Source organism: Pinus tabuliformis, chromosome 3_1 (assembly GCF_031772625.1).
Source record: "Pinus tabuliformis cultivar Carrire ecotype Pingquan chromosome 3_1, CPIR1, whole genome shotgun sequence".
Classification (NCBI taxonomy): Eukaryota; Viridiplantae; Streptophyta; class Pinopsida; order Pinales; family Pinaceae; genus Pinus; species Pinus tabuliformis.
Genome location: NC_142301.1, coordinates 732,690,568 through 732,709,213, shown reverse-complemented (window position 1 = coordinate 732,709,213; position 18,646 = coordinate 732,690,568). Strand labels below are relative to the sequence as shown.

The following is an 18,646-nucleotide window of genomic DNA, read 5'->3' as shown; positions in this document are numbered from 1 at the left end:
AACTTTTTTGGTGAATATATTTGCACGTTGAGCATTTGTTGTACAAAATTTTATTTCAATTTCTTCTTCTAACATAATGAAGCATTATCCTCAAGAGTCTCCCTTAATGCTTAATGAGGTGATTTCTAGCATATCCCTCATGTATTGAAACTTCTTTGGTGAATATATCTGCTCGTTGATCATTTGCTGTAAAAAACTTTATTTCAATTTCTCCTTTTGCCACATAGTTGCTTATGAAATGGTAGTTGGTATCAATGTGTTTGGTGTGATTATGAAACACAAGATTTTTAGTTATGGCAATGGTAGACAAGTTATCACAGTATAGTATCAATGTGTTGGGTGTGATTATGAAACGCAAGATTTTTAGTTATGGCAATGGTAGACAAGTTATCACAGTAAATAGTTTTGCCATGTTTCTGTTCTTGTTTCATATCTAATAAGACTTTCTTCAGCCAAATTACTTAACATGTTATCGTTGTTGCCGCAATATACTTTTTCTATGTAGAAAACAATGAAATAGTTGTTTGCTTCTTTGAACACCATGACACTGCACCTGACCCAATGCCAAAGACATAACCTGAAGTGTTATTTCTATCATTAAGAGATCTAGCCCAATCACTATCTTTATAACCAACCAACCCAAAATTATTTGATGAAGTATAGAGAATGCCATAATTGTTTGTTCCACAAAGAACAACTCAAAATTCTTTTTCCTGCTCCTAAATGAATCTCGCTTGGACTTTGCATGAATTTGGAAATCAAACCTATTGCATGCATAATATCAGGCCTAGTGGTAGTATGATACAAAATTATTCCTACCAAACTCCTATAGGATCTAACATCTACCTTTTCAACTCCATCTTCTACAGAAAAAATTTCATTTGTATTCATGAGTGTGCTCATGGGTTTATAGTTTCCCATTTTCCATTTGTGAAGAAGATTCGGAACATACTTTTCTTATGAAATAAAAATTCCATCATTCATTTGTGTCACTTCTATGTCAAGAAAATAATGCAGCAAATCCAAATTAGTGATTTCAAATTCAGTCGTTATGGCTTGTCTGAACTCTTCCACTAACAAATCACTTGAAGATATGTATAACAAGTCATCTACATATAACAAAACAATTAGTATATCATGACCATTTTACTTTATATATAATGTGGGTTCATTTTCACTCCTTTTAAATCCCTTTTTCAAAAGATAAGTGTCAATTCTACTATACCATGCTCTTAGATATTGTTAAGCCCATAAAGAGACTTTTTCAGTTTCTAGACTCTGTGTTCATTAACTGCTTCTTCATATCCTTGGGGCTGTTTGACATATACATCTTCTTTCAGATCAACATTTAGAAAGGTTGATTTCACATCAAATTGATAAAATAACCATTTATATTGTGTTGTCAATCCCAAAACAATTTTGATTGTATTAAATCTTGCAACAAGAGCATATGTTTCATTGTAGTCAATACCTGGTTGTTGAGCATATCCCTTTTCCACTAACTTTGCTTTGTGCTTTTGTACTGATCCATCAACTACATACTTTGTTTTATACAACCATTTCACCCAAGTAACTTCCTTTTCAGTAGGAGGATCTACAACCTCCCATGTTTTATTCCTTTTAATCATTCTCATCTCTTCATCCATTTCTTTGCACTAAACTGACTCTTTTACGACATCTTCAAAACATCTTGGCTCTGCTTCAATTTGAGACATCAAAGAAAAATTAGTATACCCGTAAATTTCATTTAAGGATTTTGTCTTTCTTGGAGGAGGACTTGGAATTGAAACATGACTTGAAGTTGTAGAAGATGATGAAGTGGATGTGGCCTATGAAGTATTTTGATTTCTGAATGAATTTGCAAAAACAAAAAGATTCATCTTCTTGTACAATAATATTAGGAATTTGTTGTTGCACATTTTGATTCCACTGCCATTCTTCTTTCTCATCAAAGAACACATCATGACTAATCATTAGTTTTTCAATTTGTGGATTGTACAATATATAACCTTTGGTCTCCTCACAATAGTCAATAAAAATGCATTTCACACTTTTATCATCAAATTTTCTTCTTTTTTCAGTAGGAACATGAGCATAAGAAATGCAACCAAATATTCTTAAATGAGAAACATTGGGTTTTCTTCCACAACATACCTAATAAGGGGTAATATTTTGCACACTTCTTCTTGGGCATATATTAAGAAAAGAAAGAGATGTAGCTACAACTTCAACCCAAAAAATGTTTGGAGGGTTTTAACCTTTTAGCATGCTCCTAGCCATCTCAACAATTGTTTTATTCTTATGTTCATCAATGCCATTCTGCTGGGGAGTATAACTGGTTGTCAATTTCCTTTGAATTCCATTCATTTTACAATAAGAATCAAACTTATTAAAAGTGAATTCTCCCCCTCTATCGGTGCGTAATAATTTTAGAGAATAACCACTTCTCTTTTCCACATCAACTTTAAATTGTTGAACTATGACAAATGCATCATATTTTTCCTTAATGAGATATACCCATGTTCTTCTAGTAAGATCATCCACAAAAATAATCAAATACTAATTTTTGTTGAGAGACAAAGTTTGCATAGGACCACATATATTTGCATGCACTAGCTCCAATGGTTTACTTTCTCTCCATGATTTTCCTACTAGAAATGAATCTCTATGTTGCTTACCATACACACTTCACACACTTTATCAATAGAACTAATAAGGGGTAACCCTTTGGCCATTTTCTTGTTATATAGCAATTTCATGCCTTTCATATTCAAATGTCCATACCTCATGTGCCATAGCCAGGAACTATCATCATAAGCAACATTTAATGTTGTAGTTGTTTCACAAGGGAGAGTGAAAGCATAAATTCTATTTTGCAGCATATTAGTCTTGGCCATAATTTTACTATAATCATATTTATCATAGGTTATGCATTGTTTGTTCTTAAAAATAATTAAATATCCCTTTTCAAGGAGCTTCCCCACGCTCAACAAATTATGTGCTAGACCAAGAACACATAAAACATCATTAATGTGTTTTAAAATTTACAAGCTTCTTTCAAAAGATGGGTCGAATAGAAGATAATATCCACGCTAGAAGATATCTTAACAAAGCTAATATGTGCTATGTACTAGAAATTTTTGAGTCAATTTTGTCCAAACATTTATGGGATCTAAAAAAATCAAATGTTTTAAAAATGATCAAAAATACAGTTTAAATTGCTAAATTGAAAAATCTCATATAGCTAGTAGTTAGACTGCACGTGCATAAAATCCCATGTTTGTAGTTAGACTACTGTTAGACTGCCCTATTAAGAAACAATCTAAATGTTTTTTTGTCCCTTTCACGAAAGGTATGTAAGATTCCAGGTTTCACAGTCCACACTCCAACGAGATAAAAGTTAGAACTTGATTTCTAGTTGTGTGTGTCACCATTTATTCCTAGCGAATGGGACTTGCCATGTTTCTGAGACGTTGCCATATCCAAAAGGATTTCGTTAATCGGTGGAAAAATACACTCATGAACATGTGGCCGGTCGCCATGTGAGGGGCAAAGATTCTATGCACTAGAAACTCGATGTGTAATAGTTTTGGGGGTTGTCCCTTTCCATTCAAAGAGGACTGTATTTTTCAGACCAGTTTTAGAATATTGTGGGGATTTATTTCCATCAGTATGAAACAAAGCATTTTAATTTATAAAAAGAATATTTTATCACGTCTAAGCTAGGGAGTCACTTTACCTTTCTTATCAGCGGCTTTAGAAGCGACATGGATTTAAAAGGAGAAAAATAACAAATTAAAATTAATTAGAGTTGAATTAAAGTCACATAAGATTATGACTATTAATCATTTTTTTATAACATAAAGCTGTAAATCAAATTAAATTAAAATATTAAAAATTGTTATAGATATATTTATATTTTAGGGTTTGGAGTATGCCTTAAAATTGTTACTGTTTGGTTAAAAACTTGATTTTATGAGACCAAAGGAATCATGTTAATGGCTTAAGTGACAAAGGCATCAAACATATGTGAAAGTTTTCCCCCTTACGATCCCGTATCCCAAATGGCATGATTTTTCTTGAATAAGGGTGATGAATCATAGTGTATTAGCCAATAGAAACTGTAGAAATTTTGAATAATATGACACATATTCACAGAGATTATCCTGATCATACAATTATAAGCGGAACATGTATAATACATAATCTCCTCTATGTTGATCATCAATTTACAGAAGCAGAAACATTCATAGGCACACATAGAAGCATCAATCAAACTCATTAACACAGTATGTATCCTGGGGAAAGCATCTCGCTAAAAACCCCACACTATCTGTATATTATATTGATTGAATCATGTAATAATACATAGTACAATACTAATCCCAAGTACTCAGTACTATCTCCTCATGATACACACAATACAGCTCAGATTTGATCTCCAAATCTCCCCCACTGCTTGTCTGCCTCCACAACTCAATACCTGCTCAAGCACTGATGAGAATGGCTTACCAAACTCGTATTTGACCTGCAAATAATCACTCACACTCTGTTGGATGTGAGCACAGGATACAATTCTTGATATTGGCCAATTCATTGGCATACTCAATCCCTCTGATTGTGCAAATCATCATGCACAGCTATAGTCACAACTGATAGCAATTTGATCCTCTAACACCTGTCCCTGCTGAAATGAACATGCACTGACATGTAACTGAGTTAACTGATGTATTCTATAGTTGCATTACGAGTTAATAAGTTGTGAATTAATTAATAAATAATTCACCCAACCCATCTCTAGTCTATTAATCAGTTAGACTAAATACAACTAGTCTAACAAGGCTAAACTAAACACAACTCCATCAACTGCACCTCCAATCCACTATACTCAACTCACTTGAGTTATAACTGAAGTCCTGCATGCAAATATTAGTCATCCCATAGGTAACCACGTATTTCCCTCTGGGATCTGCATGTACCACATCCGTAGCTCATCCTGAAGTGCTCCAAGAGAATAAGATCAAGTTTATAGTCCAAATATTATTATGAGACAATAATATTTGACTTTTCTATTTTTGACAGCCAGTCTAAAAGTAGACTTTGATCACTCACACTGTGATCACTCACACTGTGGTCACCCACACTGTGATCACTAATACTATGATCACCCACAGTGTGGTCACCCACACTGTGATCACTCATACTGTGATAAAAAATAGAACTTGCGCCATAATTTGCCTGCGGGCCCACTTAGTGAAGGCGACTCCTTTCCACTAAGCTCCATCATCTTGTTGCATTCTCAACAAGCATTTCTTGTTGCACACTTTTCAACAGTAACCAATAATGATAATAATAAAAAATGCATTATATAAAAAATGGCGTTAAGAAAATAAAACTTAAAAAAAGGTATAATATATATATAAACTGTATAATATATATATATATATATATATATATATATATATATATATATATATATATATATATATATATATGACCAAGCATATTAGGTAAGGTTATAAAAAATTGTATAGGTTTAAAAAAATTATGTTTTTTTAATGCTAATCTTTACTTTTCGGGGTATAATTTTTTGATAAAGCATATTATGTAAGGATTATAAGGTTTTTGGTTTAGATATAAGCTTACTTATGTCTACTTTATGGTGATAGTGTATATATAATGGTTATAGTAGTAGGGTACAAATATGGCTCATATCTTGTGAGGATTATAAGGTTTTTGGTTTACATATCAACTTACTTATGTCCATTTTATGGCAATAGTGTATATAAAATGGTTATACTAGTAGGGTACACATCTGATTCATATTTTGTGAGCCTTGAGATCATCATAGTTGATTTTAGTTGTTCAAAATAAATTTTTATTTCTTTTTTTAAATATAATGTGTATATGGAAATTAAAATGTTATTTTAAATTTTAAATAAAAATATTTCTTTAAACAAATTTATCTAACTCTTTCTTTCTTTTTAGTTTGATCGAGATAGGATTTCAATATTAAGTTTCATGGTTTTACATAATACTTCATAACAAGACAATTAGAAATTAAATTGTTGCAGTGGAATAATTTGCAAAACTATATTTAGTAATTAATTTCCATATTTAATATTATATATTTTTAGTATCAATTTTATAAATTTTTTCTACTTGATAAAATTGTGAATTTTAACTTTTAATTTATGGTTTTTAATATTAATTTTATAATTCTTTTTCACTTGATAAAATTGTGAAATCACACCTTAAAATTGATATAAAAACTTTTAATAATTAATTATATTTAAAAATAATAATTATATTTAATATTAATTATATTTAATATTAATTATATTTAATAATAATAATATATTGTAGAGTCTACAACCACCCTCCAAAATTTTGCCTTAGCTTTGTTTTGGAGCCTCCCTACCAACCATACTTAGCAACATGTCTTGCACACTCAAGTACATAGGCTTCAGCCGAGTTTCAGTGGCCTGCTAGCCTGTGCATGTCAACTTGTTTGTCTCCCACCCGTAGGCTGTCATTCCACACTTAGACAATTCTCTGGCTGAGATGCTCCACGTGAAAATTCTGCAATTCTAGAGGGGAACCAACCTTCCCTCCAGAAATTGCGCAATCCAGCCCAACACTAGGCTTTAGCTGAGAAATTACACAATTCTGGGAGGCAGTGACCTGCTAGCCCTAGAAATTGTGCAATGCCTGAGGGACAACCAGCTTTGCTCATCCCAGAAACTACGCAAATTTCATCCCCAGGCTCGCAGGCTGTTACATGTGCTGTCAGGTTGACCAGTTCCCTCCAAGACTGAGCAATCCTAATTTGCATGTATGGGATGCTTTTCCCGAAAAAGAAAAAGAAAAATCATCCCTAGATTTTAGGGATCCATTTTTAGCAGCGGAGGTTACATGCAAGGATCATTTTAGAAACCTCCCGCTAAGTGTTGCTTTTTCCTATATTTGTGGCATGCACGTCATAACCTCAATCTTATCAAAACTCATTTGTCAAACGTTGCAGAGATCATTCCTCACATCGATCTTGCAGCTTTGACATCCCACATCGCATCTAGGAGCCTTCGGCACATTCAACTCAGTTTTTTCTAGGTAAGTCTGTTTTTAATGACTTGTGTTGCGTTTCTATCGCTTTTGTATTTCGGCTTGTGTGAGTGTTGTCTGCTTGGTTTAAATGAACGCTTTCTGTTGTTTTGATGTATGTTAGCTTGTAGAAGCATTGTTTCAGTTTTCCTTTACATCTCACTGTTGTTGCATGCATGAGATTGTTTCTGCACTAACGATCGTCGTTGCGGCGACTCACATCACACGCATGCTTGCTTACCCATTTTCTGAGTCTTTCACTCATTGTTTTCATGTATGATCATTCACTCTTGCTTACACTTAGTCTCACCATGCATTCAAAACTTCTCATGTTTTCAGTCGTTCGTCGGCAGGCCTAGGCTGCGTTGGCCTAGATCTTGCCTTGCCCAGCCAGCGATGCAAATCCCTGAGAATGAAGGCTCTACCTTCCTCCCAGAAAATGTGAAAAACTAGCCATCACTGACCCCCAGGCTGGTTTTGTGCAATTACGGGAGACAGTTCCTAGTTGGCTCCAGAAACTACGCAATGAAGTTTGCTGGATTTGCATGCCCTTGCTCAATGAAACTGCGCATTGCACAGTTTCAGTCCTTAGTAAGCCAGGATGGACGGTGCATTGTGCAGTTATAGTAGTTAGTCAGCCTCCTAATAGCCCGAACTATCCCTTGAGCACTACCAGCAGCCAATCTCCCAGTGAAAATTGCGCAAACTTCACAAACACTCACACAGGTACGTTGCATGTCAGTCCTCTATTTTGTTTTGGTTTTCATCTGACAAATTGTTTCCCATGAGTGTTTCTATGTCTCTAGTTATCACAGGTGTTCGTATGCCTCTCAACAGTACATGTACGTGGCTTACGAGGGAGCAGAGTCAAAGGACAACATTGAGAGCGCAACTGGAGATGCAGTTGAGCGAGTGTCTATGAGCTTGTTGTTTATTTGGGATAGCATCGGATGTGATCTAGCCATGATAATTGGTGGAGAGGCTAAAGCACATGAGATCTCCAAGACCTAGAAATAGTTTGGGCAGATTTTTCCAGGTTTAGGAGTTATTAAAATAATTAATATTTTTAATAGTTCCTAAGTCTAAACTTAGGAAAAATAAAATATTAATGACTATTTAATATAAAATGACTATTTAATATAAAACTAGGTTAGAAGGTTCTAAATGGCATGGTACAATCCAAATATAATATTAGCTGTTGATCAGAGATGTAATCTCGGTCGTTGAAGGACCAACACGAAAAGTATAAGAGGAGGCTTGAGGGTCAATTGGAGAACACACTAGAGTGATCAGTCATTCGATTTTCTATAACTGGGTTTGCTAAGAAAAGTCGAATAAGTGATCAGTTTGTAGGGAGGGGCAATGAGTACTGGACATAGAGGCAAAGATAGTGCCGAGAGACCAGTGGAGAAGCAGAGAGAGGCAGACGTTGAGCCAGAGGGAGCCACACAGAGCTAGAAGGGATTGCGCAGAGGCCAGAACGGCCTGCGTCATCCACGCAGAGGGTAGCAGGAGTGACGCGGAGGGTCGTAGAGGCTTCGCAGTGCCTCAGAGGACTGACACAGAGGGTTCTAAGCTGATGCTGAGCTTCAGAGGTTGTTGGAGAGGTTTTTGTGGGGTAGATTTTCTGAATATCTGCTTCCAAATAGAGAGCTATTACTGCCGGATTATTTTCTTTGTCGAGTGAGCTGGTTTTTCACCTAGTTGTACTCAAGGATAAACTGCATAATAAAATAACCCTCAGAATTGTTGCACCGATTTTCCCAAGTTGGGTTTTTTCCGGGGATGAGTTGTCCAAAAATAACGATGTCACTTGTGTTTTTGCTATTTCTTTCAGTTGTTGATCTGTAGATGGTTGAGACTATATTTTGTTTATTTTGATATGTTTAAATAACATGTTCGTAAAGTAGGAGAAATAAACCAGATAATACAGATAAAATTTCTAACGGGTAATACTTACAAATTTCAACATGGTATCAGAGGGTGGATGCAAATCACATTAGAGATGAAGGCATCAGCTGAAGCAGAGCATTTGCAGTAGAAACAGCTGTCCCGAGTGACAAAATTTGTTCCTAGCAGAAAGCGGCAGAGAAGGGTTGATGTAGAGGGGATGTGTCATCAGTTCGGGCAAGAGAGAGGTCAGCGCGAAGGCTGAGGAGGGCAGAAAAATCCTCACGAAGAGCCACGGAGAGACCAGGAGGGTTGATGCAGTTGGAATCGGAAGCATTTCAACTAGTGCCAGGATTGCGTAGAGCCTAGAGGCTCAATCATTCAGTTGTTGGGGCTTAGGAAGCTATGGGCAGTTTGCGAGGAGTGGAGCTGGTGGGGTGTTGTTGATGTCGAGATAGAACAATACCTAATGGGGAAAAACCAAGGTAGAGGGAGTCACTACCAAGGCGAATTTCTAGCCAAGGAATCCTGATTAGTGTTGTAGGTGCATAGGAGATCGAAGAGGTGCGACTCAACGATTGGAAGGCGGATTTCTAGGACGGAAATCGAGACTCAGAGGGAGTCTAGCAGAGAACTTCTAGATGAGAAGTAGTAACTCAGAGGGAGTCGAAGAGATAAATTCCAGAGGGAAGTAGAGACTTGGAGGAGTCGAAAGGAAGAGAAGAGAGATGGCCATGAATGCATTGAGGGACAAGGACAGGCTGGACTGGGTGTCCAACTTTGTGGTCTGGAAGGCCAGGATCCTGTCCATTCTAGATAGACATCGCATCAAGACCTTCACCTTGAGAACAGTGGTTATCCCAATTGACCTGGGTGATAATGAAAAGTACGAGGAGGCAATGGCCAAGGTAAAATGCATCATCCTTGACGGGGTCAATGATCATGTGGTCCAACATATTGCCGAGAAGGAGACGTCAAAGGAAATGTGGGACGCCTTGAAGATGTTGTACCAACATACTTCTGTGTAGAGGAAGATGTTACTTGAGAATCAACTACGGTCATACAAGATGCAGAAGGGAGAGCAGATAGATCACTTCCTCGGTAGATTGAAGGAGATTCGAGATGAACTGACTTCCATAGGGGCCACGCCAGATCAGGAATTGATGGTAAGGACCTCGCTAAACACAGTCTTCGAGGAGTGGGAGACATTTTTCCATAACATTTTGGGTAGGGCGAATCTTCCAAATTGGGAAGAATTTTTGGCATCCCTTCGCCAAGAAGAGATCAGACAATTTTCCAAGATGGGAAGTAGCAACCAAGGAGTTCATATCATGAAGGAAGAGGAAGAGGATGCAAATTTGGAATCTGTGGGGAAGTAGGAGAAGAGGAAGAAAAAGGACCTCTCCAACATTAAGTGCTTCAACTGTGGGGAATTAGGGCATTATGCGAAGGAGTGTCCGAGAAAGAAGGCTAAGGGAGAGGCGTCTGACTCCAAGGCAGCACCAACGAAGGCAAAAAGGTAGGTAGAGGAGGATGCAGATTGGGCCATGAGTGTTCATGTACTTCCAGAGAAGAGGTAGGGAGACATCGAGCTGTAGTCAGGAGGACTACAGGCAATGAGGAGTAGGATCCTTGAGGTACCCAAACTGTTGGATCATATCCTTGCTACGGGAGCCCCAAAGAGAGAGTATCAGGATTGGTAGATGTCAGTGGGAACGGATGAGGATGAAGCGACAGAGAGTGCTATGGTGCAGTAGTCCTAGGCAGTACACAACTAGCAGGATGCATCAGTTCGAGAGGCATAGAGGAGGTTGCAATAGTGTAGGATGGCACAGAGAGGTTTGCAGCAGTGCGAGAGGCAGGGAGTTGTTGCACCACCATAGAGGCAGTAGAGGGAGCACTTGATAGCAATAGAGAGAGCTCCACCGTCGGGAGTGTTTCTAGCCAGACATGGATGTCAGTAGTTGGGTGGATCAGTTACGTACTTCTCAGTAACTAAATTGCAGTGCAATAGCAGTGAGCAATAGCACGATGCAACATGATGAGAGGTGGTTGCAGTGCATATGAAGTGTTTGGAGAAACGACCAACAGCAGCACAAATGGAGAGGGAGCTGCCGTACGGATGCAGCGGTCGAAGTGGCAGGGTCATGGGTAGCAGTACAAGTTATGAGAAAGGACCAGCAGCAACACAGATGCAGAGGGAGCTGTCGTACAGATGCAACAATGGAAGTGGAAGGGTCATGGGTAGTAGTACAGGATGTAGCAGCGCAGAGGATGTTGGGCTGGGAGGCCTAGCATCAGCACAAGTACCGGTGCTCTATAATCAGAGTGATGCTCAATGTAGAGTATTACTAGAGCACAGTCTTCGCTAAGAGGGAGTGTTGATTTGGGGTAGCATCGAGTGTGCTCTAGCCATGAAAATTGGTGGAGAGGATAAAGCACATGAGATCTCCAAGACCGAGAAATGGTTTGGGGAGATTCTACCCAGTTTAGGAGATATTAAAATAATTAATATTTTTAATGGAGTTCCTAAGTCTAAACTTAGGAAAAAAATTTATTAATGGGTATTAATATAAAACTGGCTTAGAAGGTTCTAAATGACATGGATCAAGCCAAATCCAATCTTAGTCATTGATTAGAGATTAAATCTCGGCCGTTGAAGGACCAACAAGAAAAGTATAAGAGGAGGCTTGAGGATCAGTTGGCGAACACACCAGAGTGATCAATCATTCGATTTTCTAGAGCTGGGTTTGCTAAGAAAAGTCGAATGAGTGATTAGTTTGCAGTGAGGGGAAGTGAGTATTGGATAGAGAGGTGGAGATACTGCCGAGAGACCAGTACAGAAGTTGAGAGAGGCAGACGCTGAGCCAAAGGGAGCCACACATATCTAGAAGGGACTGTGCAGAGGCCAGAAGGTCCTGCATCATCCAAGTAGAGGGCAGTAGGAGTGACGCAGAGGACTATAGACACTACGCAGTGCCTCAAAGGGATGATGCAGAGGGTTCTGGGCTAACTCGGAGGCTAGGTAGGCTGACGCTGAGCTTCAGAGGTTGTTGGAGAGGGTTTCGTGGGGCAGATTTTTTGAATATCTGCGTCCAAATAGAGAGGTATTACTGTTGAATTATTTTCTTTATCGGGTGAGCTGGTTTGGCACCGAGTTGTACTCAAGGATAGATTGCATAATAGAATAACCCTCAGAATTGTTGCACTGGTTTTCCCAAGTTGGGTTTTTCTGGGGACAAGTTGTCCAAAATAACAGTGTCACTTATGTGTTTGCTATTTCTTTGAGCTATTGATCTGTTGATGGTTGAGACTGTATGGTTTTTATTTCGATATTTATATGTGTAAATAACTTGTTCGTAATTAAAAAGTAGGAGAAATAAACCAAAGAATACAGATAAAATTTCTAACGAGTTAGAAATTTCGACACTTGCCTATCCATGAAAACACCAAGTTGTTCATGGACAAGGATATCAAGATGAAATGGTCACGACATCGTAGAGAGTAGCACCATCATCAACAACAGAGGATATCAGACTTGCACATGACCAAGGCAAGAGGAAGGTTGTTGACAACACAGAGGCGGAGCAAAGTTGCAAGCTCAAAGTAGATCCACTTGTGATGAAAGGAGCTTTGGAGATTGAGGCCAAGAGGTGACATTGCGTCAAGAGGATCGCACAAAGAGGATGGAAGAAATAGAGAAGGGGTTGAAGGAGTTGAAGAGGCAACTCAGGGTAGAACAGGTGTTGTGCAATGGAGAGAAGGAAGCACAACAGGAATAGGTACAACAGGAGGCACAACATTCACAAACAAATGAAACTGCACCTATAAAGGTTATGGACCCATGCCGGTAGCTGGCATAGAGTAGACAGGGTGAGCATTGTTGTTGATCGCATTCACGGGTGTTAAGGAGCATGGATTTCATTGTGCACGTGCATGTGATCCCATCCATTGGAACACTCACCAAGGCAAAGACAAAGAACTAGGTCCGACTGGAGCTGGACATGTACTTCGGTGAGTTGATGCACATAGCCACCAGCACAGACTTGGAGATCATCATAGACACTATTCATCGGTATTTTGCTGGTCATGTTGCACTCAACACTATGATGCACATGTTATCAAATGAGTTGGATAGAGGAGGCAAATCAGTGTACTCGGATGCAACGAAGGCAAGAGTTCACTTCTAGAAGGATTTCAACATAGAGTACATGGACACCATCACGAACTATCCAGCTTGACATTGGTTCACCGCCGTCGATCATCATGAGGATGTCGAAGAGTTGGTCTTCCCACAGTTGTTCGAGTCTTAGTAATGTCTTGAATGGATTACTCAAGCCTATTTTTTCTCATATGAGTACATGTGCAAATTTTAATGTAACATCTTGTAAAAGTGAAAGAACAAGTGTCGATAGTAGAATATAACAGTCATGTAGTAGTTGAAGAGTCATGAGGGTAGGTGAAGAGTCATAAAGGGGAATGTCAAGGGTCACTCCACCCTTTTCTATTTATAAAACCTCATAAATCATTATAGAGGCTTTTGGGAGCCAAGCTTCATATAGGTGTATCTTAGGGAAAGCTTGGAGTGCATTGTAACAAGCCTTGGCTTCTCCACAGTGCAAAGCTAGTGTATCTCTTTGGAGGAGCAGGCGACAGTGATTGTAACGTTCCATTGTCGGAACTGGCGGTTTGTCATGGTTGAATTGAATGATTGGATGTTTCACTCTTAATATAATAGAGCCAGCACGTTTCATGCATATGTTGTTATTGTATTTTAGCTATCTTGGTTACTCTAGTAATATATGTAGTTGTTTTCTTATGCATGTATGTATGGACTCTTTCTGTATATGTATGTATGAATATTACTGAGATGTGTTGTTGGTTTAACCATCACTTTGGATCTTTGCTCGTTTGTTCCCTTTCAAGCTGTGTGTTTCCACAGGTTTCTAAGGGGTGCACTCATTCCCCTTTCCGTATGTTAGAACCCTTCATGCACCTTCCTTGGCTTGCTGCGCTCGTCACACCCTTACTACCAACAAGGACATCCTGCTTGCCTCTGCGTGAAACCGCGGTCAAGGTGATACCATACGACCCACTGCTGGGACTCCTACACCAAACGGTTTGAGGTCTAGTTGCGACTTCTTATTGGGGAGATCCCCAGACATCTTGGTGCATCCAACACCGTCAACATCATAATAAATAAAAAAATTTGTATATTTATATTTATGTAAATAAAATTACCGACTTAATCACTCTCAATTTAAATGTGAATTAGTTAACTCATTCTACAATATAAGGAAATATAGGAAAGCACCTCCTCTTTTACTTTTTCGATTTTGTTAAAATAAACCTATTCAAAATTATTTTTGCAAAATTCCCAATAGGTTTAACTCAACATTACCTCTCTTTATTTTCAAATAACTCTTTTTTATTTTCAAATAACTCTTTTTTATTTTCAAATAACTTCTTTACACAATACTGATGGTGAGTAATTTTTTTTCTTCCAGAAACAACTAAAATTAAATAATTCAATTTCAATTGGTTGAACATACACAAAATAATAAAGTAAGATAACTCATATATAAATAAAATTTGTGTGATCCTTCATTTTTATTTTTTAATAGTAGTTATGGACTTCTCATAACTATTAGCCAATAACACCAAAATAAAAGAATTCTTATTGTAAATATTGTACTAGATCAAAAGATTCTACCTATTAAGGTTGTCTCTGTAAGTCTGAAACATGAGATTCTTCAACAAATACTTGGGCTATAGAAACTAAGTTTAACATTATTTGAATGGACTAAATCTTAAAGATTGTACTAGATCAAAAGATTCTACTTGTGAAGGTTTCCTATGTAAGTTTGAAACATGATATTGTTTAGCAACTGCTTGGGATTGAGTGGACTAAGAAGCTTCATTAGAGAATGGTTCTAGAGTTTGTAAGCTAATATTTGTGTGAATATTTTCCTACAATTAATTTAATGGGGTTTTCTTTCTAGCATCAAATTGTTGATAGACAAGAATATTCCTCATTAATTAAGGGAGAAGTACTAGATGGCACCTTTCGATTAATATCTAGATCGATCAACAATTGAAAAAAGAAGATGTAAGTACAAATTCTTTAAAGAGGAAAAACTCTAAGTTAATATTATACGTAAAATGCCTTTAAAATTAACTAAATGTAAACTATACTAAATACTTATCCAAGCCAATAGTATAAAACTATTTCAGAAATAGATGCAAGAAAAAATATGAGTTATTAAGACTGCAAAAACAATTCAGAAACTCAACAACATTTTAAACACATGTAGATAAATTGTTAACCAATAAGAAATTAGAAATTATTGGGATAGGATGAAATGAGCTCTTATATCCCACTCATAAAAACTAATGAATATTATCATATTATGGAAATATATTGCTCATAAAAATAAATAAATGAAAAATCATACATTTGATACAAATGTTGTCATATAATATTTAATAATAAAGATCTGGATTCTGTTAAAAAATGTAGCAAGAAAGGCTCAATTTGACTTTAGCCTTAGTCATATTGAGTAATCGAATTTCCACATCATTGGGACAACTTGGAGGCAGTTAACTAGTGTGACATGGCTCTTGTCACTTAGTTACCTCAATAAATTCGAATTAGAGGGCTTGGAGTTCAGTTATGCATGGGTGATTGCTAAATTTTAGCAATCTAGTTCAATTATTTTCAATTGTATTCAGTTAATTGACCTCTAATTATTGATAGAGATAGTTGAAGGTCAATTATGCAATGGGACAATAGTCTAAATCAGAGATTTGTCATTTAACTAATCAATCGACCCAAAATAGCTAATAACACATATTTTATTAAATTTGGAATTAAATAATGGATATAGAATTTCAAAATAACCAAAAAATTCAATTCTAGTGATTTCAGTGTAATCATTTCTTTTCCAATCTTAATCAAATATGTGTTTATTGAATGCAAGAAATTCAAATTCCTCAGCTGAAGTGAGATGACAAGGCAGTGTATCATCAGTTGTGGACTAGTTTTGAGTGTACAGGTGTTGCATGGGTTAGGAGATCAATCCTTGGGAATTGCACAATGAAATAGGAGGAAATTCCTATATTTTATGGGTTAATTTCCTCAGAAACAATGCAAGGAAATATGAGGCTAAAGGATAAAATAATTGGCTATGTGTTGGCCAAATTTTCCCATTCAATAGGGAGAACAATTATTCTTTTGCAGGTTGTGCTCAAAGTTGGAGCAAGAAATTGTAATAGTTTCTCTATTCAACTGATTAATGAAAAGAGACTTGAGGGGTTTTCCTAGTTGGGTTCCCCTAGAAATTATTGTTTACTTGTGGTTTGTATTATTTCATGTCTATGCATGTTGTTCTAAATTGTTATTTCCTTTCCGCAGATTAGTAGGGTAGAATTGTCTCCCTTATTTTTCAGTTTGAAATCTTGAGTAGTTGCAATTTATATCAAATTTATACATGGTATAAGAGCCCTGCAATCACATTAGAACAAGTATTCTAAACTTGTCTCTAAGGAATTTCGAATTTGTAGCTTTAGTACAACATTTTTTCTTTAGGATCAAGAGAATGTCTTTCAACGGACTAAGATTGGAGTATGCCCGGGAGGGCAACTCAAATTTCATAGCCTGAGAGGATCAAATGGAAGCAGTGCTTGATGATAATGGTGTGTTAGAATATGTTAAAAATGACATTGCAAAACCCCAACAATCTAATGCACAAGATTTAGCCCAATGGAATAAGGATGATGTAAAGGCTAGGAGAATTCTTCTAGAAGGTGTGAGAGACCATGGTGTCTCAAATATCCATGGAAAAGAGACACCATTTTCTATGTGAAAGACATTGATTGAGCTATTCGAAACTAGCAGTGACCATAGAATATTGGCCTTGAAAGATAAACTTTGAAACACTAGAATGTAGAAGAATGAATTATTCCACAATATCTCTACAATTTTACACAAGTTCGAGATGAGCTTGGAGGGGTTGGGGTGAATGTTGTAAAAGATGACCTGGTGAGCCTAGCTCTTCTAGGCCTTCCAAAATCCTGGTATAGTTATTAGGACTCTATGAATGGAAGGGGAAAATTACCAAATTGGGAAAGGTTTTGGCCTTATTTGGTTCAAGAGGAGTTGTAGAGAAATAAAAGGGATGGAGCATCATCCAAAGCTGAGGATGAAGAGAATTTTTCATTGGCTGGAAAGGGGGAGAAGGGAAAATTAAAGAAGACCCAAATAAAACTTGAATCTAGCTAAAATAATGGCAAGAAGAAAGACTTGAGCAAGATAAAATGCTTCCACTACCACAAATACAAGCACTAAGTAACAAAATGTCTGCACATGAAGTATACCAAGAATCTTTCAAGAGGAGCAACAGGTGAAGCACTGGCTTCGCAATTCGAATTAAACTTCACCTTGATAGCATGCATGGCCAGCACTGTTATGGGGAGTGTGTGGTACCTTGGTTTCGATTCCTCGTTCCATATGACTGCGTACAAGGATTTTTTTATTAGCATGGAGGAGAAGGATTTCCATATGCATATCAAAATGGGGGATGATGGGAGGTACAATGCTATAGGAATTGGCACTGTCACCTTTGAGAGGGAGAAAGCCTCTCCTCTTCACCTCAAAGATGTTATGTTTTTACTTGGGTTGAAGAAGAACCTGATCTCTATATTAGTATTTGAGGATAGAGGTTATGGTGTTATTTTCAGTAAACGAAAAGCCTTTCTGAGACACATAGCTACCGAGAAAGTGAAGCAGATATGGGTTTGAGTGAAGAACCTCTACAAAATTGAGGTGGGAGATTACATTACATTGAGCAGTAAGGCTGAAAAAGTGAAGATTCGAGATGTTGGAGAAATTTGGCACAAGAGAGGGAATAGAAAAATAACAAAAATTTGATAGCTGTACAAGTTCCTCTTAGATTTCACCCTGCTTGTCGAAGAAGCCAAACATGGTTTCATGCAGAAACTAACCTATGGGTGCAAAAGAAAACAAGCAAAGAAAAGAAGCAAGAAAAAAGCAAAATAAAGTAATAAAATCAAGAAACAAGCAAGAAAATCACTACTCATATTCCTAACCTAAGCAAAAAGTAGGTTAATCTCACGTAAAGTGATATTTCCAATGCAGCCACCAGTGCATTGGTAGGCCTACGGAGGCGAGGGGATACATGTTAAGAAAAATATTCAAGTAACACACGAAACAAGAAAGATAAAATATTGTAAACCAAAATGTTTAAAGTTTGAATGAACGCATAGAAAAATAAGAAAAAAAAAAGTGCAAGGGAGACATTCCACGGTTATGTCATGGTGCCCTGACAATTTGAGCCAAAGACTTACACGCGCAAAATTTTGAACTGCGAAGTCGAGAAAACATAAAGAAAGAAATAAAATTTTGCTTCATCGTGGTGCTCACCAAATAGGACCCCCCCAAATATTGAGCAATAGGATCGTGAAAAATGGATGGAGGATGCGAAATTTGTAAAACAGAAGGATCTTCAATATGTGTGGTGAAGTGATGAGGAGCCTCAGTAGATTCAACATTATTCTGATCAGAGATGGAACTGACCTCAAGGCTATGAGAACCTGACATAACCATCAGCTCAGGCTGAAGTGTCTTGACAACTTG

At 37.2% G+C, this 18,646-nt stretch overlaps 1 protein-coding gene across 1 annotated transcript in view; it reads left to right on the top strand.

The window, feature by feature from the left end:
- The first annotated feature begins 10,058 nt into the window (after window positions 1–10,058).
- LOC149189408 (exocyst complex component EXO70A1-like) overlaps window positions 10,059–18,646 on the top strand; it is a 42,281-nt gene continuing 33,693 nt past the window's right edge. The window contains 2 exon segments of the mRNA XM_089410220.1: window positions 10,059–10,358; window positions 10,443–10,510. Coding sequence (XP_089266346.1) covers window positions 10,059–10,358; window positions 10,443–10,510 — 368 coding nt within the window.